The following is a 24,344-nucleotide window of genomic DNA, read 5'->3' on the forward strand; positions in this document are numbered from 1 at the left end:
TTACACCTATCGACAGAAATATCATAACAATGATTCATTAAAAGTAAATCTGACCCTGGGTTTACTCTCCTTACAGACGAATAACCCAGAAGCCTACCCAGAACCTCTTGCATCTGTACTCAGACCACTATTTTTAGAGATATGGAGAGGAAATGTACTGAATGGATCTCAAACTCTAATTTCAAAGCCTGATCACCTGATTTTATTCTTTATTAAATGAAACTGTATCACAAATTAAAGTGTGTCTTATAAAATGAAGTTGAATTGCTGTCTGAGACTTGAAGTCTGAACCAAAGTCAGTTTGCATTGCTCACTAAACTCTTCTGTTTGGACCATATAACCCTAGAAAAAAAGGTGTTTCTCTTCAACTGTTTTTTTGCATTGAGGCTGTGTCAACTCCACCTGATTGCCACGATTTCCTCGCAGGTGATTGGCTGAGTCAGAAAGCGATGGTCATTCCCACGGCGCACCCTGCGCTCATGACCCACGCTGCCTTGGCGGGGCTTCAGAAAGGCCGAGGCCTCGGGGGTAGCGGACTTCTCCAGCTCCTAAAAGAGGAGGAGAACGACGTGTTAATGACAACACATGACTGTAGTTTTATTTTCTTTGACACAGGTGAGAGCGACATTCAGGTCAGGCAGAGCTCCTGGCAGCAGCTCCTGGCAGCAGCTCCTGGCAGCAGCTCCTGGCAGCGCTCTAAATAAGTGATAAAGGGGAGCACAGAAATGGCAGTGAAAAGTCCCTCTCCTGATGTCTCCTGTTCTATTTGTACGGACAGATGGAGGGGAAGGAGGGGGCTGGTGGTGGATAAAGCAGATAGAAACGCAGCCCGACAGGTCAGAGTGAAACCAGAGCTCTGCAGGCTTCAGTTACCTCGACCTGCCTCCACGCAGCAGCGGGCTAATTATAACAGAGCTGCTGCTGCGGTTGCTGATGGTTATACAGAGTCAGCCGAGTTTTCACCTGATGCTCCTGAACTCAAAGTCTGCAGGAGGAGAAAACCCACCATGTGATTTTATCCTTCACACAGAGACAGGAAACGAGCTTCAGGCTGAGTCAGAGGAGAGTTATCAGCTCTTTAAATGTTTCTTTCTTTTAATAAACTCATCAGACTCGCTGTGGGTTCAGGGACAGCACCTGTTGGAGCGCTCAGCCTGATCAGGTTTGAGTTCTGCTGGCTCAACTCGGCTCACTGTGAGACTCAGACTGAAAGGTGAGGAGCTGAGGTGACGGAGCGATTCAAGATCCAAAACATGAATAAACAAACCATAACATTTAATCCTTATTACTGCATTTATCCTGCTGTGGATTGTTAGATATTTTCATTTGCCTCTTATTCTCAACAATTAGACTGCAAAAAAATGAAATCTCATCAAGTGTTTTTGTCTTATTTTTCAGCAGAAAATGTCTTTTTAGACTTAATATGAGCCACATTCACCTGATCAGTCCAGAAAAATGTCTTGTTTTAAGTTATTTAAAGACAAAAATGAAGTCAAAACTACCTGTAACAAGTAAAAAAAAATCTGCCAATGAAACAAGAGAAAAGTCTCTTGTATTAAGACATTATACTAGTTTCAGGCAAACTTTCTTGTTCCATTGGCAGATTTTTTTTTTTTTACTTGTTACAGGCAACTCAGACCTTATTTTTGTCTTTAAACAACTTGAAACAAGACATTTTTCTGGACTGGTCCGATGAATGTGGCTTTTTTTACTAATAACAAGAAAAAAACACTTGATAAGATTTCATTATTTGCAGTGTTTGAACTCTTTATGTGAATAACATGTTTTTTTTATTTAAGATGTTTGATCCCACAGCTGAATACTGGATGCTTTGTCTCCCTAAAGACTGAATCTACAGGTGAGTGAATAATCCCCAAAGATAAATAAAGAGGTAGCTTTAGCTGGGTAGAAGGAACAGTAACACAACGAACTATGGAACCCCAAAAGATTTATAATTAAATAAATAAATAAATTCAACATTTTGGATAAATAACAGACAAATAAATAATATGGCCATTAAATTGTGATTTTTTTTATTGTTATTTATTATTTTAACAATTTCATACTTTTTATTTATTTTCCAAGCTTTTTATGTTAATCAAAGCCAGAGGGTGGGACCTCTGCTTGATTCTTAAAGATCGATTCGTTTGAGAGGGATCTGGCTGCAGACCTGAGGATCAACTCTGAAACTGACGTCCCTCCTGCAGCCATTCTGTTTCTAACATGTCATACACTTCTGTTTTTTAGCTTTTTTAGTCTTCTCAGCATCAGTGATAAGTCTCCATGTTTGTATTAATTAGAGGTAGACCGATATATCGGCCGGCTGATATATCGGGCCGATATTTGGACATTTGTCTCTATCGGCCATCGGCCGTATTTTCTTTTAAAAAGCAGATTTTTGATCCGTTGTATAAAATGACGCAATTTTTGATCAGGCACAAAAAAGATGAGCACCTCAAACTTGTGGAACCACTTGAATACGTTACATACTTTTGTTCAAATTATATTAATAAGTTTAAATTTCTTTTTTGACATTTTAAGAAGAGTGTGAATGTTTACTACTGCTTGTTACATTGTGTGTTTACTCAGACAAAACATTTCATTGTTTTGAAAGCTGAATAAATGTTCACAGGACTGGACACGACTTGTAATAGATTTCTTTTAGTTGCTCAGAAATTGCTGCGTTTCACAAAAATGTGATAAATATATATTTATTTAACAATTGGCCTGAATATCAAATTGGAAAAATCGGCTTTGCATATCGGCATCGGCTGCCCAAATTTGGAAAGCATTGGCATCGGCATCGGCCCCCAAAAAACCCATATCGGTCGACCTCTAGTATTAATACTGCAAATGCTGCTGCGAGGTCTGTGTTAAGAATCAGCCGATCACTGAACTGGCTCTGCCCTCTGAGCTTTGATTGACAGACCAAGACATTATGCTGAAAAATGACACTATGAAATAAAAATTAACTTTGTAAAAAAAATAAAAATTATAAAAGCTTGGAAAATAAATAAAAAAAATTAATTCAAAATTTATGAAATTGTTATAACATTTTTCTGATATTTATTTCAAAATGTTGTATTAATTTATTTAATTATGAATCTTTTGGGGTTCCACAAAGAAAAAATCTCTCTGGCTACTGATGACGGAGGCAAAAAAAAGCAACAATTTGAATCCATGAATACGTCTCAAGGGTTTGACTTAGTTTTTAATATAGCTCTGAGATCAGGACTGTTGTTGTCGGTAGTTGCCTGGCTCTGAGAGAAACACAAAGCTAAGCTTGTTGTCTGTTTTTGTTTGTTTCTTGTCTTTGCAACAGTAACACCAACAGCTCAGAAACACAGAGAGAGAGGAGCTGAGGTGGATTTAACGCTCTGATATAAGGAGATAATGATCTGATGGATGATTTTGATGGATGCACTGCAAAAAAAGGAAATCTTATTAAGTATTTTTGTCTTATTTTTCAGTAGAAAATGTCTTTTTAGACTTAATATGAGCCAAATGTCTTATTTGAAGTTATTCAAAGACAAAAATGAGGTCTAAATTTCTTGAAATAAGTAAAAAAAAAAACTTCCAATGGAACAAGAGAAAAGTTACTTGTATTAAGACATTATTCATTTTAATTTCTACTAAAAGTAAGAAAAAAACACTTGATAATATTTTATTTTTTTGCAGCGTGATTCTCTTGGTGAACTTCTCCGATGTTAAGTTTTCGCAGAAACTCCTCAAACATGAAGATCTACCAAAGTGAGACGTCATATCGATGTTAATTCATCCTGAGAGGGACCAAATGAAGACCTGGAGGAACCAAACAGACTGGTTCTGGTGACCTCCTGATAAAAGCGTCATCTCTCAGCCGTAAATAACCCCACGGCTTGGACACACAAAACAGCTCTCAGCAGAGAATCAGGTCATGAGCAGCGTTCAGGATCCTGTTTCAGTCCAGAGACCAACATAGACTCACTTTAAACAAAGACATCTTGGCGGCCACGCTCATTTTGGCTCGGTCGTCTGTTTTAACGTCAGCTGTAAAATAAAAGGAGATAAATCACGGTGTCAGCAGGATGTGCTAAAAAACAGATCTGCAAACAAATAAAACTGAAAACTGGAGTTATTTTTCTTTTAAAGAGACCTTTTTTTTCTTATTTGGCTCTTCCTGACTTTCACTTTAGTTCTATCTCATTTCACATTTTTTCGACACATCACTGACAAAAAAAGAAATCAACTATTGTCATCTTTACATTGAATTCAAAAGATTTGTACTGAATGTTAACATATGATGACAATAACAGGTATTTGAAAAAAATATTCCCACTAAAACTTCAAGAAGTTAAACATTAAAAGGAAGCAACAGATCAGCTGATACAACAATTAAAAAAGTTTTGATAATTTATCACATTTAAACTATAAAAAAAATTGCCATTTTTTTAAATCACAAAACTTTTTGATATTTTTGAAATTCTTATTCTTACTCTTTTGATTTTTTTTATATTCTTGAATTTTTATGGAATTCATACACTTAAAATTTCAATTTTTTGAATCATTAAAATTGCAAAAACATTTGTAATCTATGATGTTTTGAAATATCAATTTGTTTGTAATTATTTGCATGTTTTTATTTCAAACTTTCATTTAATTTTCAAAAAAATTTAGATTTCAAAAATTTCAAAAAAAAATCTTTTGCAAATATTAGAAATCACAAAATTTTTGAAATCCTTGAAAATTTTTGAAATAACATTTTTTGATATTTCTTTAAAACTTTTTCAAAATTCTTACACTTCTTTTGACTTTTAATATCTTTATATTCTTGGAATTTTTTTTTTAATTCTTACACTACAGACAAGACAAAAAAATATGCCTGTTAAAACTTCAAGAAGTTAGACTTGATAAGAAAGCAACAGATCTGCTGTTGCATCATCAACATCAACAGCTCCTCCTTCAGGGTATGTTAGAGTTTCTTTATAATAATTAACTTTAACTGATATTTTTGGCACTTTAACTTCATGAGGAGCACTCACCTTGTTTCTGACTGATCTTATTTGTTTAGTTTGAGAAGTTTTCTTGTACTTAAATCGCTCTGTGGTTCAAACCCATCATCTCTGAGAAACTTTTCCATCACTAACTTTACATGTTGATATTCAAATCCTGTTTACACTGAAGCTTAACCAAACCAGGCTATTAAAGCTGGGTGGAGCCAAACAGGAAATAAGACAAGAAACTATTCAGACACTGACAGGAGCTGTGAAAAATTCAGTATGAACTTGAACTCATCCCTTGGCTTACATTTATGGAGTTTTAAAGCTGCAAAGTGATCAGCAGAAGGTGATAGATAAAAAAAAAAAACTTTCAAAAACAGCCACGAAAACTATTTTTGGATATTTTTCTGCACAGGTGTGTGGTAAACTCCTGGAAAGCAGCACTACATCACAGCTGACATTGATCAGTATCAGTTTTGATTGTTTGGAAACAAATTTACTGCTTCTCTTTTCTCTGTTGCCCTCTGAGATTGATCCTTTATCCTCAGCGTGTTTACCTTTAGAGTTCTCGTCTTCCTCTGCGCCCGTCAGCCTGGAGATAAGAACAGAGAGAAAGCATGAGATCACCCGTCAGAGAGCAGGGAGGTGATGTCAGCTGAAACCAGCGGCTCCTGTGCGCTCTGAGCTCACAGCTCATGTCTTTGTGTCCAACGATCAAGATACTGAGGCTGATTTGCATTCTGGGAGAAGTGGCGCTGTAGAGATCATGAAGGAGGGAGATCACATGCAAACCAGGAGTGAGGAGAGAAAAAACAAACAAACCCCCTGACTGCAGAAAGAGAACAAAACACATCAAACTGTGTCTCCTGGGTCAAGGGTCTGCAACCTGCGGCTCTTTGACTCTGCAGCTTTGAAAAAATATTATTTAAATAAAAAAACAAATATTTTTCTTACAGAAGGTATTAATAATTGAGGACATTGACACTAAATAAAATCATGGTTTATCATCTGTCAATAAAGCCTGCCACCGCTCTACTTCACCTCCTACAACATCAACAGCAACAATATTTAAAATATCTAAAATTTTATAATTTTTGCATTTTTTTTTCATTTCAAACTTTCATTTAATTTTAACATTTTTTTTCAATTTCAAAATAAAAATGCACATTTTTGAAATTACATTTTTTTTTTATTTTTGCAAGTTTTTGTCTTTTCAAAATATTTTGAAATTCTTGAAATCTTATAGAATTTGCAAGAGTTATTTTTTTAATTTCAAAAACTTTTCGTAACCATGCAAAAATTTGGAATATCTTTTGTTAATATTTGCATTTTTTTAATTCCAAAATCTTAGTTTCTACAAGTTTTAGCTTCCAAAATTCAAAAATTTTTGCAAATTTGTGTAATTTTCAATCTTTAAATGTAATTTTTACTTTTTTATAAAATTTGCATTTTGTTATTTTCAAAAAATTATATTCTAAATTATTTTTTGAAATTCTTACACTTCTTTTGAATTGTCAAATTTTATACTTTTTCTCATTTCAAAAACTTTTAATACCTCTGCAGAATTTTCAAATATCATTTTCTGTAATATTTGCATTTTTGAATTAAACTCTTAATTAGTTTTAACAATTGAAAAAAATATATAAAATATTTGCAAATTAAGTTAAGTTTTCAATCTTTAGAATTTTTGCAAATTTTTTGAAATTCCATTTTTTCTTAAATTTGCAAAGTTTTGATATTAAAAAAATTTGTATTATTGAAAACGTTTATTAAATTCTTACACTTCTTCTGAATTTTCACATTTTTGATTTTCTTGACATTTCTTGAAATTCTTACACTTTTTGAGTTTTACATTTTTTTAAAATTTATACAATTTCAAAAAGTTGTTTTAACTATGCCAATTTTGAAATTTCTAACATTTTGACATTACTGGAGTTTCAAATTATTAATAAAACATTAAAAACTAAGAAACCAGATTTACAATTTCAGAAATTCAACAACCCTAAAGTTAGGATAAATATTTACCAGACCTAATTATGTTTAAAATCTTTTACACTCTGTAGTCTTTATTGTGAAGATAAAGTAGATTTAGTGGCTCTGGATCAACTTTAATCCAGGTGAGCTGAGGAAAAATGGCTTCCATCACAGTAAAGGTTGCAGACCCCTGATCCAGGTGCATCATGTGATGAGGTCACAGCACACAGTGTTTACCCGCTGCTCTCCTCCATCTCATTGGCTGTGATCGGCTGCGTCCTGAAGCGCTCGTTGTTCTTGCGCCCGCCACCCGTCGCACCAGGGAGGTACCGCCGCGTGCGTCTCCGGCCTCCCTCAGAAGCAAGATCCAAAGAGGAGGTGGTCCGCCCATCATCAGGGCAACTAGAGTCCACACAGAGACAGCAGGAGGAAGAAAGGGAGGAGACGATGAGGCGGGGACAGATGTGATCAGAGAGGTACACAGCTGGATCACACACATGCAGGTGATCATACGCTGTCTCAGGCTGCGCTGCGCTCCCTGTCTGCTGCAGGAGGGAGCTCCTCAGCTGGCCCACTGACACACGAGTGTGGAGCTGCGGGCCGTCGGGGAACCCTTCCCCACTCAGCATGCTGGCAGAGCCGGGGGCACCCTGCCTGGAGGGGGAAGGAGGTGAGGGTGTGGGAGGCGGAGGGCGAGGGGATGAAGAACAAAGTTGAACCGTGTGTGTGAAGCTCTGAGAGGGAAGGGTTTTACTTTTTATCTGACTGTACGGATCAGAAACGTCAGCTTGGAGGAGCATGAGGAGAGTCAGACAGACTCCCTGCTGGGAGCCACAGAGGGCTGCAGAGGGACTGGACCAGTCCAGGACCAGGATCTGAACAGAGATCACCAGCCGGGACCAGTGGAGTCTGTTTGGAAATGTCTCACTAACTTTAAATAAACTGTAACAATCACTAAAGGAGGATGTTGAAGCTGCTCTGAAATTAGTCGTAACCAAAATAAATCCACTGAGCTATTTCCTCACACTCCTCCTGTGTGTGTGTGTGTGTGTATGTGTGTGTGTGTGTTGGTGTAAAGTTGGAGCGACAGGTGTCACTGAGGTGGGGTGAAGGACAGGTTGCTCAGGGATCTTTGGGGACTTTCTAACAGACCTGATCTCTGTCAGAAACCAGACTGAGTTCACACCCAGTCACAGGATTTGTGTGATTTCTTTTAACTCACCTCCTCGTGTGGTTGGACTCTGTCTTCTCCACCTCCAGTCCGTTCGTGACCCCTCGCGTCCTGCCGTTCACCCTCTCACTGAGCCCATCCAAGTTCAGAGTCCCCCTGTGGGCTCTGGATCCAGGGTCCGCCACCTCCTTCCCATCCCTCCTAACCCACTTGGAAGGCAGCTCCTCCAGGTTACCGAATCGCTCGGCGAGCTCTCGCCTCCTCTCTGCTTTGTAGCGAGCGATCCGCTCTGATCTGGGCTCCAGGACCGGGTTCTCTGTGGCGTCCATGCTCCGTTGGAAGAATCCTCCTTGAAGAAATGTTCAAGACCGTGCTCTTCCCTCAGCTCAGGAGAAACTTATGGGACGATCTTTCTTCCTGTGAAGTTCAGATCCATTAAACCTGGAGCTGGCTGACAGTCTGGCTTCAGGGGTTGCAGAATAGTTGGTTCCTCGGTGGGTGAGACATCGCCCTGAAGGAGGAAAGGGAACAAATCAACTTCAGTTTACACAAACCACTTCCTTTAACGTGCATCCTTCAGCGAAGTCCCCTTTCTCCTCCTGTTTGAGTAAGATGAGCCTCACCAGCCGTGGTGCCATGCAGGAATCTCCCCTTGCACTGAAACCTAACACCTCAGCAGCCCAGATCCTCTTATGGTCCAGGTCTCAGTGGCACAGTTTGCAAACCTGCTGCCCTTTCTTCACAGTGAGTACTTCTCTTTATGATCAAACTTCATCTGTCACTGTTATCTCTTAGAGAAAGTTATGGCTTCAAGGTTTTTATTTTATATTCTTGACATTATTGAAATTCTTACACATTTTTTACTTTTTGATTTTTAGACATTTTTTAATACCCAAAAACTTTTGAAATCTTTGCAAAATTTGGAAATATAACATTTTGAGTAATATTTGCAATTTTCTAAATTTCAAACATTAACTTAACTTTTCTATTTTTTTATTTTATAGTTTTTTTCTGATTTTTAAATTTAAATCTTGAGATTTTTTTGCAAATTTTTTAAATCACATTTTTTTTTTACATTTTTGCATTTTTTGTGATTTCATTTTTTTCATATTCTTGAAACTTTTTTCTTACACTTCTTTTTAATTTCAATTGCTTTTGCAATTTTTTAAATTGCAAAAACAATTTATAAATCCAAGCAAATTTATAAAAAGACATTTTTTGTGCTGTCTGCAATTTTTAAATTTCAAATTTTACTTAATTTTAACATATTTTTTAATTTCAAAATTGTTTTTTCAATTTTTTAAATTTTAATCTTAAGAAACTTTTACCAAATTTTTAAAATCACATTTTCTTTTCATTTTTGCAAATTTTTGTAATTCAATTTTTTTTATATTCGTTAAAACTTTTTTCAGATCCCTATACTTAAATTTTTGAATTTTTTTGTAATTTTTTAAATATCTAAAACTTAACTAATTTATGCAAATTTTTAAAATATCATTTTTTTGTATTATTCTAAATTCTAATTGAAAAATTTTACTTAGTTTTTTACAACTTTTTTATTTTAGTTATTTTTCCAGATTTTTTATTTTAATATTTTGATTTTTTTGCAAGTTTTTAAATTTTATTTTCTTTTTCATTAATACTTTTTTCAAACTCTAACACTTCTTTTTAATTTTCAAACTTGTTATAATTTTTTTCAATTTAAAAAACTTTAAAATCTATGCAAATTTTTTTTTTATTTCAACCTATCTTTTTTACATTTTGGCAGATTCAAATAATAAATAAAAATAATAATAATAATAACACACTAAGACCCCAAATACACAACTGCATAAATTCAACAACCTTAAAGTTAAGATAAATATTTACTAGACTTAATTATGTATAAACATCAAGTTTCAACCTGAACCCTCACATTAATAACTCAATCAGTCCCTGGTGGATCCACGGTTGCCTGGATGTGACGACAAACAATGCACCGGCTGTAAATCACACATAAATATAGAACTGACACAATCTGCACTTAAGGACAGCAGGAGGCTATCACTGACTGTGAGCTGGTGCAAACATAAATGTGTGTTTGCACATGTGTCTGTGTGCTTTCCAAAACCGTGGCTGTCAGCATTCCTGCTGCAGGAAGCACAATGGAGGCAGAACAAAGAGACGTGAGCCGAGGACTTAGAGATCCGCTGCAGCGCTGAAAGCTGCTGGTGGCAACAGAGGTCACAAAGTGACAGATGGAGCTTTTTCCTAAAGTTTACTCCATCAACTTTTTGCTCCTTCAGACCAAAGACGATGAGAGGAGTCAGACCAAACACCTGTGGTCCTCCTCTGCTTCCTCAGACTCCTGCTGTGTTTGTGTCTTTTGGAGACATGCAGGGAGTAAACCAGCATTGATAAGCAGATTCAATGATCCCTGACAGGCTCAGCGACTGGATTCAGTGTTTGCATTATTGTTTTAATCACAAACACTGAAGCCGCTCGGAGCACTTCTGTGTCCAAACCCAGAAAGAGCAAACATCCACAGTCTCGCTGACGCCACCATGTTTTCTGTTTTTGTTGGCAGAACATGAGGAAGAGCAGAGAGTCGCCACACTTGTTTAAAGAGCAGGAAACAAAAACAAAACAAATGTGACAAGCTGGAGGATTTGTCGATTGAAGGAGGAGAAAGCTTTCCAGGCTCTATGCGGATCATGAGCTTCTAATTCAGCAACAAGTAGTTAACGCCTGCTTGGGAATAAAGCTACTGGATGAGCACACAGGAGCCTTTCTTTACATGCTTAGGAAGGGAAACCTCATGGATTCAAACTCTTAACAGAGTGTTTAACAGAGGGGGGCTTAAGTCCTGAGCTGTGGGTTAAACAGAAATCCTCAACGAAAAACTTTATCACTTCCAAAGCTCCTCCTCAGACTGGAGCAGGTGATTCCTGCACAAAGTCTCTGGAGCTTTTCTTCTATTTCAGTCTTATCTTGTGAAAATAGATGAAAAATTTTAAGTGAATACACATGAGTTGCAGGTTTAGCAGCCAGGCTCTGTCAAGGAAAAGGCTGAGATGACTGGAACTGACATCAGCAGCTGCTAACACTGTCATGTATATGTCTGATACATGAAGAGCAACCACAAAGATGGATTTAACGGGGATGTAGCGCATTAACAGCCACTCAAGTTACATTTTAATACAACATTTATGATCCTTTTTAACTATTTCAAATATTTCAATCAGATTGGGAAAGATGCAGAAGAGCAACAATCATAATTTCAAAGACAAGTCTGTGGATAAGAGATGTAAACTTTTTTTAGAATGTTAAATGGGTCGATTCAGTGATATTAATTGTTGCCATAATAAAGAGAAACAAAAAAATATTTAAATATTATCAATCGATATCATACAGTATCAAAACTCACTGTTTGACTTTGAAGTTCGTTGCGTCTTCGACGCGTAATTCGTGCGTAAACTGCGCGTAAAACCTGCTGCGTCCAAACACAAAAGCACCCAAAGGCTTAAGAGTTTTTTTAACAGCACAACATAAAACTCTTTACATTGTAACTTAACACCGTGACCTCTATGCACATCATACAGCCCGAGCTCCAGCAGGCCAGACAGAGCCACCACTAACACCTGAGTGTCCGTAACAAGCGAGAGGTGATCAGATACTCACAGCCTGACGCCTGTCGACGCTCACTTGGTTCCTTTTACAGTGAATTTACAACAATGAGAGTGGAATTAAGTCAACATGTACTTACATGCTCTGCACGCCGCGTGAAGTGGACATGAAAGTTCAGGCAGCCCTGCCTCACAGCGTCGGTCCCTCCCCACGCGAGCTGTCGCTCCAAATGTAGTCAGAGTGGCAGCTGTAGACCGCGCTCCGTATTAAGCGGGAGTATAAATAGATGACGAACCGTGGGGAGCCCCTTCCTCTGTCCAGGGAGCGGCAGAGAGACGCTGCAGTGCTCCCTGGAGCTTTAGCCTCAGAGGAAGAGCTTAGAGCAGCGTGCTAACAGATTAATGGTGAATCAGTAACACTTTAAACATTCTCTGTTTTAAAGTAAAGACAGGAAATAACTGGACCGAGATACTTTGATTGCGCCTCCTGTTGGATATGTAGGTAAAGTGACTAAACTGACAGCTATTATTGCATTTCATGGATGCAATAAACTCTAAATTCAATAATCTGACATTGAAATTAAAATAATAAAATAAAAAAATCAATATTTGCTTCTCCAAGGTAAAAAGAAAAAAAATTATATCCGTTTCCAAACGGGAAAAATGAAATTTTATCAAGTGTTTTTGTCTTATTTTCAGTGGAAGATGCCTTTTTAGACTCTAAATGAGCCACATTTACCTTAGCAAGCCAGAAAAATGTCTTATTTCAAGTTTTTAAAGACAAAAATGAGGTCAAAATTTCTTGTAACACGTTCAAAGAACTTAAAAATAAAACATTTTCTGGACTGAGAAGTTCAATTTGGCTCATATCAAGGATAAAAGTAAAAATTTCTACTAAAAATAAGACAAAAACACTTAATAAAATACCAGTTTTCTGCAGCGCATCAGTCTGAGTCAGATCGGTGTCAGGCTGCACTGCCCCCTACTGGTCTCTTAATGCAACTGTAGGAAAAAACTTCACTTAATCAACATGTTTTGATGTAAAATTATTTATCAACAAGATTTCTCACAGAACAATTAGAAAAATATTTTGTACACTCTGCAAACACAAACATAAATACAGATGTAACACATGCCAAATATTACACCTTGAAAGTCCTCGCCAAAATAAAAAAATATATCGTTTTCTCAACAAAATACTGGACCAGAACAGAAAAATACTTTCAGAACAACATAAACAAACATGCTGGTGTGTTTTTCTTTTCGTTAAACCCAAAAATCAACAACTAAAAATTCGTTCATGAAGACGTCCTAGTGAAAATAAAGGAACTGTATTCGCTGATGTCTGTGCGTAAAATCAGCGGCGCCACACGCTCAGGTTAAAGATAGAAAGTTCTCCTGATGGACTTTGTAGCTCCTGGCTGGTCAGCTCATGAAAACCAGGAGCAGAGGAAGGAGTGAGAGGAGCTTCACTCCTTCCAGCTCAGTTTTCCTCCTCACTTCTTCATGAAGAAAGGATGAGTCAGGGCTTTGGCGGCTGAGATGCGAGCGCTTGGCCTGAACGCCAGACATTGCTGCAGGTACAGGGAGAGGATTTGTACTTTACAAGAAGAGCTTGAAGAAGTTTGACGTCTTATTTTTATGAAACTGTGAAATAACAGGAAAAAAACAGATTTCCTCACAGAGAGCAGGTTGTTCTCATCTGGTCCCAGGTTTTGCAGCAGCTTGGTGCTGGAGACTCCTGGTCCCCAGTTGTCGGAGTACGGGATGGGGCTGTCTTTGGGCCAGTCCTCTTTGCACGGCAAACCAATCACCCTGACAGACAGGAGAGCAAATAACTAAGAATGAGAGATGACTGCTAAACTGATGCATCCACACTTTGGCTTAATTTTCCTGAAAAACACTCACTCAAAGATCTTCTGCAGCTGTTGCACCTCTGTGTAGCCCTGAAACAGCGGTCTGTGCGAGAGAACAGACAGAAAACTCCAGAAGCTGCTCTGTCACTGAAACAAAAAGCCTCACATCACCACAGCTCTGATACCTCAAGAGGAAGAGCTCCGCGAAGATGCAGCCGGCGCTCCACATGTCCACTGAGGACATGTACACAGAGTTGAGCAGCACCTCTGGAGCTCTGTACCACAGCGTCACCACCTGGTCACAAAGACACACAGCACAGACTGAACAGCGTTTTAAACTCTGTGCTCATCATGTGTGTCTTCACAGCTCTATCCAATCAGAGGTCGGTCATGTGACCTCACTTACACCTGGAGTCAGGGCGATGTTAAAGGTGTAAATGCGAGCCAGGCCAAAGTCTCCAATCTTCACCTCTCCCCGGCTGCTGACCAGGATGTTATCTGGTTTAAGGTCCCGGTGCAGGACCAGGTTTGTGTGGAGGTAGTCCAGACCTCGCAGGAGCTGCTGCATCATGTCCTGCACGCAGAGAAAACACAGCAGTGCTGAAAGATTGTTTCTAAGTATTTAAAGGTCAGGTTACATAAATCTGTCAGACCAATGAAAGTCTTAAATTCACACCTTGATGCAGTCACGGCTCAGTCCAGAAGCAGGAACCTTGGACAGGAAGGTGGACAGATCCTGGTCGATGTATTCCAGCACCAGAGTCAGGTTCAGGTTCCTGCCATCTGGTACGGCAGAGGCCTCCAAGAGCCTGAGGATCAGATCAGCAGCACACAGTCACATAAAGAAAAGGTCTTTGTGAAGTCTCTTAGTTACAATTCATGAAGGATTACTCTGTCTTTATTACCTTGTAGGGCTTGGACGATCTGCTTTTCTCCCGATTTGTTTCTTTTACAATTTTTGGGATGTCGATTAAGTTAAATTGCAATTCTTCAATATTTCTGATTTTTAGACCAGACCAAGCGAAAAAATTGGATAATGGTGATGATGTCGACGGGCTAAATCAAGAACCATATTTCCCCCAAAATGCTCATCACATGTGAAAGTTTTTCAGATTTATTCAGGGGATCTGAATTTTTTGTTGCACAACATTTCGGTACTAGACCTTCATCAGGCAAACAGTTTGATCATAGGACGGAGCATGTTAAATAGGAGGTGGTGGCCTCACACTGCAGAAACTTTCTCATCATCACGTGAAAGACAAAAAAAACACTTGATCAGAACAGAAAAAAATTATGCAGATGGTCTGACAAGTCACCCGGTTGAAAGAATACATGTGAATAAATGTGACAAAGAATTAGTAAATAGCGCTTGACATTAACTTTTTTGCTCACCAGCCACTGTGGCTAGTGGTTTCACAGAGTTACAAGCCACAATTTTGTTGTTGGATAATTATCTTTAATATGATTAAAGCTGACGATGACATGGTAAAGTTTACTTAAACTAGATTTACAAGCTTTTTACATGAAAATGACCCCTGTACACACTCAAATCAAGACTACATAAATGTTTGACACTGCAGGTCATCATCAGGTATTCAGCTCTAAAACGGTTGTGCTCCTTTAATATGAAAATATGAAGTCCATTGAGACAAAGTAATTAAAGTAGGAGTTTGTTATTGCATTTTGAAAGATGTGAAGGTTAAAGAGTGATTGAAAAGATAAAAACTAAACAGAAACATTGAAACATTGTCTGCTTAAACATGAACTTACAATGGTAATTTTTTCAGGAATAAACTAAGTACCATAGTTTCTGGACTATAAGTCACTCCGTAGTATAATCATACATTTTTTTGAAGTCGTATCAGTCAGAAAATGTGTCATGAAGACGAAAACAACAGATTAAGTCACACTGGACCATAAGTTTTATTTATTTATTTAGAATGATTTGGTTTGTTTACAGTATTTCCAGAGTGAACTTTTAACGCAGGGAGCTGTCACGGTATGCGAGCCGGAGGCTGTGGATGAAAGTCAGAGCGCCTGTCAGCAGTTACGTCAGCAACAGACTTTGGGAATGGACCAATGAGCAAACACTGTGTGCAGGCAGTGCTCATGGGAGTTGTAGTGTCATAGTCTCATATTGCAATGGGTTCAGCATTTCAGATGCCGTTTCAGAAACTACAATTAAATAATTCAATCCACCAAAGTGACTAGTAGGAGTGACAGTGTGACCCACCACAGCGGCAATTCACCCACATTTGGCGGGTTGGTGGGTGTTAATGTCAAGCCCTGGGAGTATATATTTCAAACTACTGTCCCATTTGATATCTGCTCACTGTACTTTGGCACCATAGCATTGCATTCCCAATCATTAGCAGGCAATTATTTAATAAAGATATTATTGATAGGAGGGAAGAAAGCTGTTACAAGGAAGTGGTTTCAACACAACGCACCAACACTGGAGGACTGGCAAGAAATGGTAAGAAATTAATCATGAAATCTAAATTATGGAAAAACTGACTTTTGCTTTAAAACTACAATCTGAAAAATTTAAGAAGTTGTGGTCCAGATGGACAAGACATATAAAAGTAAGAAGACCTGAATTGTTTTGAGTATCTCTATTATATGGATTTAATTACCAGAATATGAAGTTATGTGAGTGATGATTGAAAACTATTGTGAGTCAAATTTCATGGAAAATGAGGTAGTGTGACACCCTTTGTTTTATTTTGTTTAGTTTTTCTAACTTGGTAAATCTGTAAATGAAAGAGAGTATAATAGATAAGTGTATATATTTTGATATTTTTGTATGTAACTGTCCTGAAAGGACTTTGTATGTTCCTCCCTGGAAAAAAATAAAATAAAATAAAATAAAATAATAATAATAATAATAATAATAATAATAATAATAAATTAATTAATTAAAAAATATTAAATTAGAATTTTGAAGAAATGTAGAAAAATAGAAAAAAAATACTGTTGTACAAAAAGTAGAAAATATTACTATTATAGTCAATATATAGTCAATAGTTCTTGTTTTATGTTTTGTTTTTATGAATTATATTAAGGGGGTTTTGTTTTGGAGACTGTAAATCGCAACATGTACCAAATGAAGACTTACTTGACAATGTTTGGATGGTTGAAGTAGTTCATTTTGCGCAGCAGCGCCACCTCCCGGATCATAAAGGCAGGGATGCCACCCTCCGTTGTGTCCCCTCTGAAGTGGAGTTTCTTCACCGCCAGGAGGCGCTGTTTCCCTCCCAGCTCCCTGGCTTTGTACACTGTGCCATAGGCGCCCTCTCCCACCTCTGCCAGCAGCTCGTAGCTTAAAGGGTCAGTGCACATGTCCATGGTCTGACAGGAGCATGAAGCAGAAATTAACAAAAAGTTTACAAGTTTATGTTTAAAGCGTTTATACGACGTGATTTTTCACATTTCAATGAGGGAATAACCGAGCGAGCAGGCGCAGATTAACAGGAGGATGTGCATGTTAGCTAGCAGGTAATAACCCACCTGTTACACACTCAAACTCGACAAACAGAATCCAAAACAAAACCAAACTTTTCCTCATCTTAGCTTCACTTTAGGTGATTTTTCTTTCTTTTCTTTACCTCACACCGTCCACACCTCTTCACCACCGCCTGCTGGGAAATGTGGCTACATCACTGCAACCAGAGTCAGAAAAAAGCTCCATAATCACACCCCTTTTATCCAGCAACTAATCAGAAAGCAGAGTCCACCCCTCTCACACGTGCTCAGCCCATGGCATCATCATCATCATCATCATCAACGACCGTGATGCGTTCAAGTGTCTGATACTCACTGTAGACTGCAAACACAAACAGTTAAACAAAAACACATGAAAGAGGCGTTAGGGAAAGCATGTGGTTTGTTTTTACAACATCAAAGAGAGGTCAGGATGTAAACTATATAAACTATAATGAGACTGGATAAATAAAAAAAAAACATTATACTGCTTAGAATGACTGGAAATATGAATCAAACTAACTTTCCTCTCCGTAGAGTGAAATAAAACCAAATACGACACAAAAATCATTGTTTGTACTCCTTTAATATTAAAGGAAGCTCCTTTTGTAAATGTGTTACAAACTGCACAGGCACTGAACTCCAAAGGCATTTCAGAATAAAATAAAACAATTTGCATCAATTTCAACTTCTATAATGGTTTTAAAAGAAACCATCTGCATCAACAGTTGAGGTAACGTTAGCTTGCGTTAGCGCAGATGAACCGCTTCTTACATTAGAGACCGTTTAGTGTTCAAACAGAAATGCTTGTAGATGACTGAAATCTCACAGTATGTCTTAAAGTCTTTGCACTCAGGGTTATTTGTTTGTTTGTTTGTTTGTTAAATGAAAGCTTGTTTACTGATAAATTACAGTACATGGTCGCTCTGCTCAGTGCAGTCAGGTGTTTACTCGTCCTTCAGTTTGGCGTTGATGTATTTGATTTTCTTTGCCAAGCCGATAGCATCCAGGTGGATGTTACGGTTCAGGATGACAGAGCCGCAGGTCAGCGCTCCAGCCAGAGCTCCGGCAAAGCCACACAAAAACACATCCTGACCTGTAACACGCACACACACACACAAGCACACACACACAGTCATAAATAAAGATCTCTCTCTAGATGGGGAGAAAATGTGAGCTCACAGGGTCAGTGACTGAACATGGACTCACCTGTGAGGTAGAGGTTCTTCAGGGGAGTCTGGGGTCTTATCGTCATGCAGACTTCAGGGTCAAAGCGGGCGATGCCGTGATCTGCGCCGTAGATTTCACCTCTGGGTGCTCCGATGTAGTAGGTGTTGGTGATGGGAGTTCCAGCGTCGATGTACTCGATCTGCACGAAGGAAGAGGAGTGTGAGCAACAAACAGTTTAAGAAATACTGATTTAAAAATTTAAAGGAGTTAAAACTTCAAACCACCATATCAGATTTTCAAAATAAAAGCCCCAAAATCCAAATTTTACAGTTATAAGTTAGTTGTAGAATCTTGAGGCTAGTGTTGGCAGCCTGTTTGTTTTCTTTTAGCACAGTTTTTAAAACTGGGAAGTCTTGGAAATGACAAATAAGTTAATGTCAAGTCAATATGTAGAATATTGTTGTTGTTGCTAGACGCCGCCCTGTTGGCTATGGCTGCCTTTTGCAGCAGCTCTCTCCTCTTTGTCCGTTTCTTGTAATTTTTTTCATCTCTTTTTCTATGGCTCATTTGTTGGTCATGGACACCAAACTTTTTGTGGCTTCAGTGATATTTTTACTACTTTTTCTCCTGTGTTTGTCTGGAGATCCTACATGTAACCATGGCTGCATTGTTTACATGTGAAATCAGCTGTTAGTAGCCTGTAGCATGTCAATGCTAACTGGTGCAAGGCCGGATGTTTCCCACAAGGTGAGGAGAAGGAGGTGAGGACGACGTGCTGGTTCTCAGGTGTGAGCTAAGAAGTGACGACATGGACCTGTCCTTCCATCCATCGTTATTGGGAACGTAAGATCTATCTCCAATAAGATGGACAAGCTTCACCTGCTGTGAGCAGACAGGATCCAGGAGACAGAGACTGAACAGACTGCTGAAGAAGCTCAGTCCTGGACCCTGTGGAGGTGGAGGCTGGCTGACTGGACAATGATGGACAAGCTGTCAGCATCTATTTTCTTACGGACCTTTTTGCACTTTCTGTACACTTTCTTACTTTTGTTTTCTTGATTGCTGCTGTGACTTCAATTTCTTTGCACTTGTAACAATGACAATAAAAGTTCTATTCTATTCTATTCTATTATAAATACAAATTAGTGCTGTCAGCCGATTAAAAAATATTCTAATTAATTACAAGATTTGAAATTAATTCATCAAATTAATCCCATTTTAATTTCATATCTACATCATCGACATCACAAAATTGTAGTATTGTATTGTATTGTTAATTAAATGAATACATGAATAAGAGAAGATTTTTGAATCCAAATTTTGTCAATCAAAATCATGATCGCTAACTACTGTGGGTAAGAGCGGTGTTCTCTTTGGACGAGAGCTCAGCATGGATAAGAGGAGAAGATGTGAGATGACAGAAACAGCAAGACGCTGCAGGTCAAAAAAAAAACGGAGGATGTGTCGCCGTAGTTCAGAGAGAAAGAGCGGCGTCATTGTGAGAAAATGGAGATCATGGAGAGGATCAAAGGATGGAGCATCCACATTAATTTGCTGTGTAATTAATTAACACTTGTAACACTTGTCTGACTTTAGAGAGTTTAAGAGAGCGTGTGTCAACTAAGTCAAAGCTAGAGGTCTGGTTTTCTTTCCGTTTGTGAGAAAACAGCCTGAAGTGTTTGATGAAGTCTTCTGTATCCCTGAGCTGTTTCTCTAAAAGCCCCTGGCGTTTTTCAGTTAGCATGTAGAGTTAAATAGCCGTTAGCCTCACAAACCGGAGGTGATCTCAGGTTGTTAGTAACGGATCTTTCTTTTCTTACACTGAACAGCTCAGAGAGTAATCAACACAAACGTCACCTTGTCTCTTGTTATCTTGGGGAAGATTTCCAAGACGATGTCCAGAGTCGTGTCGATGAAAGTTTGTTTCAGCTCTTTGTACTCCTCCGCTCTGTTCGTCACCTTTCCGTCCTTCCACTCCTCGAACCACGCGTAGTTTGCAAAGCTGACCAGACTCAGGGTGGACTTTCCTGATGTGAAGAGAAGTTTAGCTGCTGTAACATTTTTTTAAGATTTCTTCCACTTTGAAACCACATCAGTCAGTCTGTACCTGGGGATCTCTCCTCCCAGGTGGGATCCTTAGCTGAAGGAGAGGCGACGAACAGCAGAGGGATGCTCTTTGCAGACTCCTCCCTCTTTCCTTTCATATATTTCTCCACTCTGAAAAAGAACGGGTTTATCAGTTTTTTTCCTCTCTGTATGAAGATGTATTCTTGGAGATAACTTACAGCTCGTCAAAGTTGTTCTCGTTAAAGATCCAGTAGTTGTCTGATTTCAGACCCAGCTCCTCTTTGGTTCCATTCAGACCCACAAACACGCTCAGGCCGCCTTCACCGTTCTTCATCATGCTCAGCTGCTTCTGGATGCCTGCAGGAGAGGCGTCACATGGATCAGGACTTTACCAAAAGCTGCCGGAGCTGAGAGGATGTGACTTTGGTTTTATTGAGAAGTGAAAACAGTAATCCTTTACCCGGCACGGCCTGCAGCTCTTTGGGCAGCAGTTTCTGGTAGGTGTTGAAGATGCCGGCGTTAGAGATGACCATGGGGGCTTGGATGTGAACTTCCTCTCCACCTTTCAAGACGCTCACACCTGAAACAATTTCACATAAATAAAAACAGTCAATTGGAGAGTCTCTGTGCAGTTTGAGTTGATAAATCAGAGATGTTAAACCCACCACAGGCTTCGTTGGCCTGGTTGAACAGGATGCGGTTGACGGGAGCTCGCACCAGAACAGCCCCACCAGCGCTCTCGATGATTGGGATCATGTGGAAGGCGATTTCACTGGCTCCACCTTTAGGGTACCAGGCGCCGTTCAGGTAGTGAGTGGTCAGCAAGCTGTGCATGGCGAAACTGGAGTCTTTGGGTATGTTACCTGCAGAAAGAGACGCTTTAAGGAAAAGTGTTGCAGAAATTAAAACACCACAGAGGAAGAAACAGCTGCTCAGGTTACCGTAGGTGCCGAAGATGTAGGTGAAAACAGCTCTGAGGTCTTTGTTCTCCGTCAGCCCGTTGACCACTTCAGTCAGGTTGCGGGGCGCGTATTCAAAGAAGGTGGAGAGACGTCTGACCAGGCCGGTGTAGACCAGGAACTTAGCCAGGGGGGCGGGGCAGAGCTTGAGGACAGCCATGAACCAAATTCCCCGACCGACTTTCTGCAGACGAAACACACAGATGGAGGACGTGACACGCAGACAAACAACGTTTTCTTTCTCACAGCCTCATCTATTTATACTTTAATGACCTTTAAAGAAACATAAACACTGACTAAGACAATTCCCTGCTCTTGTGTCCTCCTGGGATTATTTTAGTGCAGTTAAATACCTGGAGGAGTTCATTTTCCCCACAACAAGACAACATCAACAAGTCGAGGTTATTATCTGGGGTGGATAAAAACATAAACATCACCCACGTGTTTAAAAAACTCCCTCAGGTGTTGCTGATAAAAAGACGCACGTTGGGTCGCACTGACTTTGACTTTTGATAACCTATCAGTTGACTTTAGGCGCACGTTTGTGCTGAATGTTAAGATTTCCTCTCAAGGTGTTCCTGAGATATCACAGGGACAAAAAAGTACAGGTTCTTCTTTACCAAAGACACCTCAAAGATAAAGAAAGCGCCTTTTCTTTATCTGTATGTCTACACTAAACGTGGCTGTCACAGCTCAGCCAGGATGATATTACATAACAGATCAGCTAAAAAGAGGCCTCACCAATTTTTCTGAACTTTGATTTCCTAACCCTTGATCTGTTGAAGAAAATCAGTGACAACACCGATGTGCAAAAGTACAGCTGTTGAAACACATAGTTCTCCAGGGGAAAAGGACAATTTGATCATTTTGATAAAACAGAAAGAAACACTATAGTTTCAGAGATTAAAAATATCATCTAAAGTTTTATTTACTCCACCTTGACCAGCCTCAGGTACTCGTCGATGGCCTTCTCCTCTCCAGGGAAGCATTTCTTCAGCTCCTCAGGGAAGCGAGTTCTGCCGCTGTAGATCGGGTATCGACGGCGGTTTTCTGGGGGTCCAATCACGACCTGATCGAAGGGATTCTCCAGAGGCTCCCACTGCAGCTGTCCGTTAGTCATGCTGTCCAGCATGCAGCGGAACGGCTTGTGGTCCAGGAGCTCCCCGATGTAGTGGATCCCTGGAGAGAGGAAGACAGGACTTAATGCGACCAAGACTTGTGAAATGAATCCGTCAAATTAACATATACTGAACTTTTTTTTCACAGGCATAAAAAAGAACAGGAGCTTTCATTCTCACCAACATCAAACTCAAAGCCCTTCTCAGTGAACGTGTGGCAGCAGCCTCCAGCCCGGTCATGCTGCTCCAGGACCAGGACTTTCTTGCCAACTTTGGCCAGCAGCACAGCAAGCCCTAGTCCACCAATCCCACTGCCGATGATCACAGCGTCCAAGTCTGAAGGTACTTTGCTGGCCAGGAAACCTAAAACACAGACATGATATAACAATAAAACAACAGCATGTTTTTGTGATACACAATTTTGACTTTACATTCCTTTGTTAAAGTTTGGGAACAGGAAAATTTAAGTCCAGAGTTTAAATCATGTGTTTTTATTAGTTTCAGATTAAGTTGATGTGTTTTCAGGAAAGTTATAAAAATAATGTATAACTGTATCAAGGTAAATGAGTAGTTAATTATTAAAGTTAATTAAAATACAAATAATAATAGCATTTAAAAAATATTGAAATAAATTCATGGATTATAAATAAACACAGATGCTAATAAAGGTAAAAAAATAAATAAATATCAAAATAATTAATGAGTACATAATTAAATATGTCTCACAATGAAATGAGACTAGAGGAGATAATATATTGATACATGGACCAACACATTCAAAAAAAATAGGAAAATAACAGTAATATTAATTAATATGATAAAACAGCCAACAGGGAAGTTATTTTTAATTTGGTATCTCACAATCTCACAACGTTTGGAAGTTTTATTACCAAAAGGCACAACAATTAGGACTTTTGCGTTTGATGTGGCTAATGTGTAACTTCTGAAGTGAAATTAAACTGGTTTAACTGGAATATTTCCGGTTATTGTGGGAGCGATGTTAGAAGTCTTTACACAGGGACTGTTTGTTTCTCTGCAGCCATGTTCACCAGCCGCACCACAGACAATGACACTATTTATTAACAGAATTACAACTTCAGTCGAAGACAAATCCACTATTTCTGCTCGTTCATTTCAAGCAACAATAATAAAGAAAGCTAAACTACATATTTGATTAATTTTAACTCACCTTGCTTGAGAACTTTATTCTTTTCCTTCCTGTCATGAACCATCTTTCGCAAAGGTTCACGGGTATCAGTCTCAAAGGGATTGGGTCCGGAGCTGCCGAAGACATATTTATATAAAAATACGACTAAGGCGATAAGAACTAACCCCACGCTGAACAACATCGTGTCAGATTATTCACCAGGTGCGAGCAGGCTGCAGGCCACTCCGAACACTGAGTCCTCACATCCGCATTACACTCGGTTAAGTACCTCCTACAGAACTGACTGTTGATAAGCCTGACCAATCAGCGCTGTCTACAGCACGCGACAGGCGGATTGGACCAATCAACGTCAAGTTCAGTGAGAGAGACGCGCCTTCAAAACTAGGGGCGGAAGTGGAGACCACTGGTTACATAAACAAGAAGGTCTGCTTGACCTTAGCTCGCATTTTGAGCTATAAAATAGCAACTAAACGGTGACTTTTATACTGATTCTTTAGAAGTACATTTTTCAAAAACAGTTTATATCTTTCATGGATTCTTATTTTATTTATTTAATACCTAAATGAGGCATATATTCTTTAAATCAGCTGTTTGCTCACTTTATTTTTTTCTATAAATGTCTGATTTTGAATAACCACTGTGGGCACATTTCATGGATAGTGCTGTACAGTTGCTCGGTTTCCAATATTATAAGTATAATTTCAGGTGGTGCAGTGGGTGGCATTGTTGCCTCATAACCTGGAGGCTCTAGGCTTGATTCCCCAAAACAAGAACATATTTGTATGGTGTTTAAA

At 38.9% G+C, this 24,344-nt stretch overlaps 3 protein-coding genes across 4 annotated transcripts in view; all 3 read right to left on the reverse strand.

The window, feature by feature from the left end:
* Positions 1 to 11,965, reverse strand: part of svilc (supervillin c) — a 28,053-nt gene extending 16,088 nt beyond the window's left edge. The window contains 6 exon segments of the mRNA XM_074697274.1: positions 403 to 548; positions 3,968 to 4,029; positions 5,537 to 5,571; positions 7,191 to 7,355; positions 8,176 to 8,635; positions 11,870 to 11,965. Of these exon segments, the coding sequence (XP_074553375.1) occupies positions 403 to 548; positions 3,968 to 4,029; positions 5,537 to 5,571; positions 7,191 to 7,355; positions 8,176 to 8,453 (686 nt within the window). The 5' untranslated portion in view covers positions 8,454 to 8,635; positions 11,870 to 11,965.
* Positions 11,966 to 12,981: 1,016 nt separating this feature from the next.
* cdk21 (cyclin-dependent kinase 21) lies at positions 12,982 to 17,301 on the reverse strand. Of its 2 annotated transcripts, none has more exons than XM_074696967.1 (8): positions 17,194 to 17,301; positions 16,704 to 16,936; positions 14,262 to 14,394; positions 13,992 to 14,159; positions 13,771 to 13,880; positions 13,638 to 13,688; positions 13,412 to 13,544; positions 12,982 to 13,303 (listed from the first exon to the last, which is right to left on the reverse strand). In XM_074696967.1, the coding sequence occupies exons 2-8, from the start codon at positions 16,931 to 16,933 to the stop codon at positions 13,226 to 13,228; spliced, it is 903 nt and encodes a 300-aa protein (XP_074553068.1). In that variant the 5' UTR covers positions 16,934 to 16,936; positions 17,194 to 17,301; the 3' UTR covers positions 12,982 to 13,225. The 2 variants fall into 2 exon arrangements, with proteins under 2 accessions (XP_074553068.1, XP_074553069.1); XM_074696968.1 differs by lacking the exon at positions 17,194 to 17,301 and adding an exon at positions 17,096 to 17,169.
* A 334-nt stretch (positions 17,302 to 17,635) lies between these two features.
* Positions 17,636 to 23,813, reverse strand: retsat.2 (retinol saturase, tandem duplicate 2). The gene is made up of 11 exons (XM_074697524.1): positions 23,572 to 23,813; positions 22,563 to 22,745; positions 22,202 to 22,443; positions 21,242 to 21,448; positions 20,971 to 21,163; positions 20,766 to 20,885; positions 20,524 to 20,662; positions 20,346 to 20,455; positions 20,096 to 20,265; positions 18,278 to 18,437; positions 17,636 to 18,164 (listed from the first exon to the last, which is right to left on the reverse strand). The coding sequence occupies exons 1-11, from the start codon at positions 23,729 to 23,731 to the stop codon at positions 18,016 to 18,018; spliced, it is 1,833 nt and encodes a 610-aa protein (XP_074553625.1). The 5' UTR covers positions 23,732 to 23,813; the 3' UTR covers positions 17,636 to 18,015.
* Between the last annotated feature and the right edge of the window lie 531 nt (positions 23,814 to 24,344).

This window comes from Halichoeres trimaculatus, unplaced genomic scaffold, assembly GCF_033239565.1.
Source record: "Halichoeres trimaculatus isolate MK-OKI-2021-1 unplaced genomic scaffold, fHalTri1.1 fHalTri1_scaffold_20, whole genome shotgun sequence".
NCBI classification, from domain to species: domain Eukaryota; kingdom Metazoa; phylum Chordata; class Actinopteri; order Labriformes; family Labridae; genus Halichoeres; species Halichoeres trimaculatus.

Bases quoted from the DNA above. Each gene is read 5' to 3' on its own strand.
- cdk21 (XM_074696967.1), bottom strand. From the start codon at position 16,933: ATGGACATGTGCACTGACCCTTTAAGCTACGAGCTGCTGGCAGAGGTG. The intron at 14,160-14,261 runs GTGTGAATTTAA...CTCTGCGTGCAG, and splicing joins TGAGCCGTGACTGCATCAAG to GACATGATGCAGCAGCTCCT. The intron at 13,689-13,770 runs GTATCAGAGCTG...TCTCTCGCACAG, and splicing joins GCGGAGCTCTTCCTCTTGAG to ACCGCTGTTTCAGGGCTACA.
- retsat.2 (XM_074697524.1), bottom strand. From the start codon at position 23,731: ATGTTGTTCAGCGTGGGGTTAGTTCTTATCGCCTTAGTCGTATTTTTA. The intron at 22,444-22,562 runs GTGAGAATGAAA...TCCTCTCTCCAG, and splicing joins GGGCTTTGAGTTTGATGTTG to GGATCCACTACATCGGGGAG. The intron at 21,449-22,201 runs GTGGAGTAAATA...TTTCGTCTGCAG, and splicing joins AGTACCTGAGGCTGGTCAAG to AAAGTCGGTCGGGGAATTTG.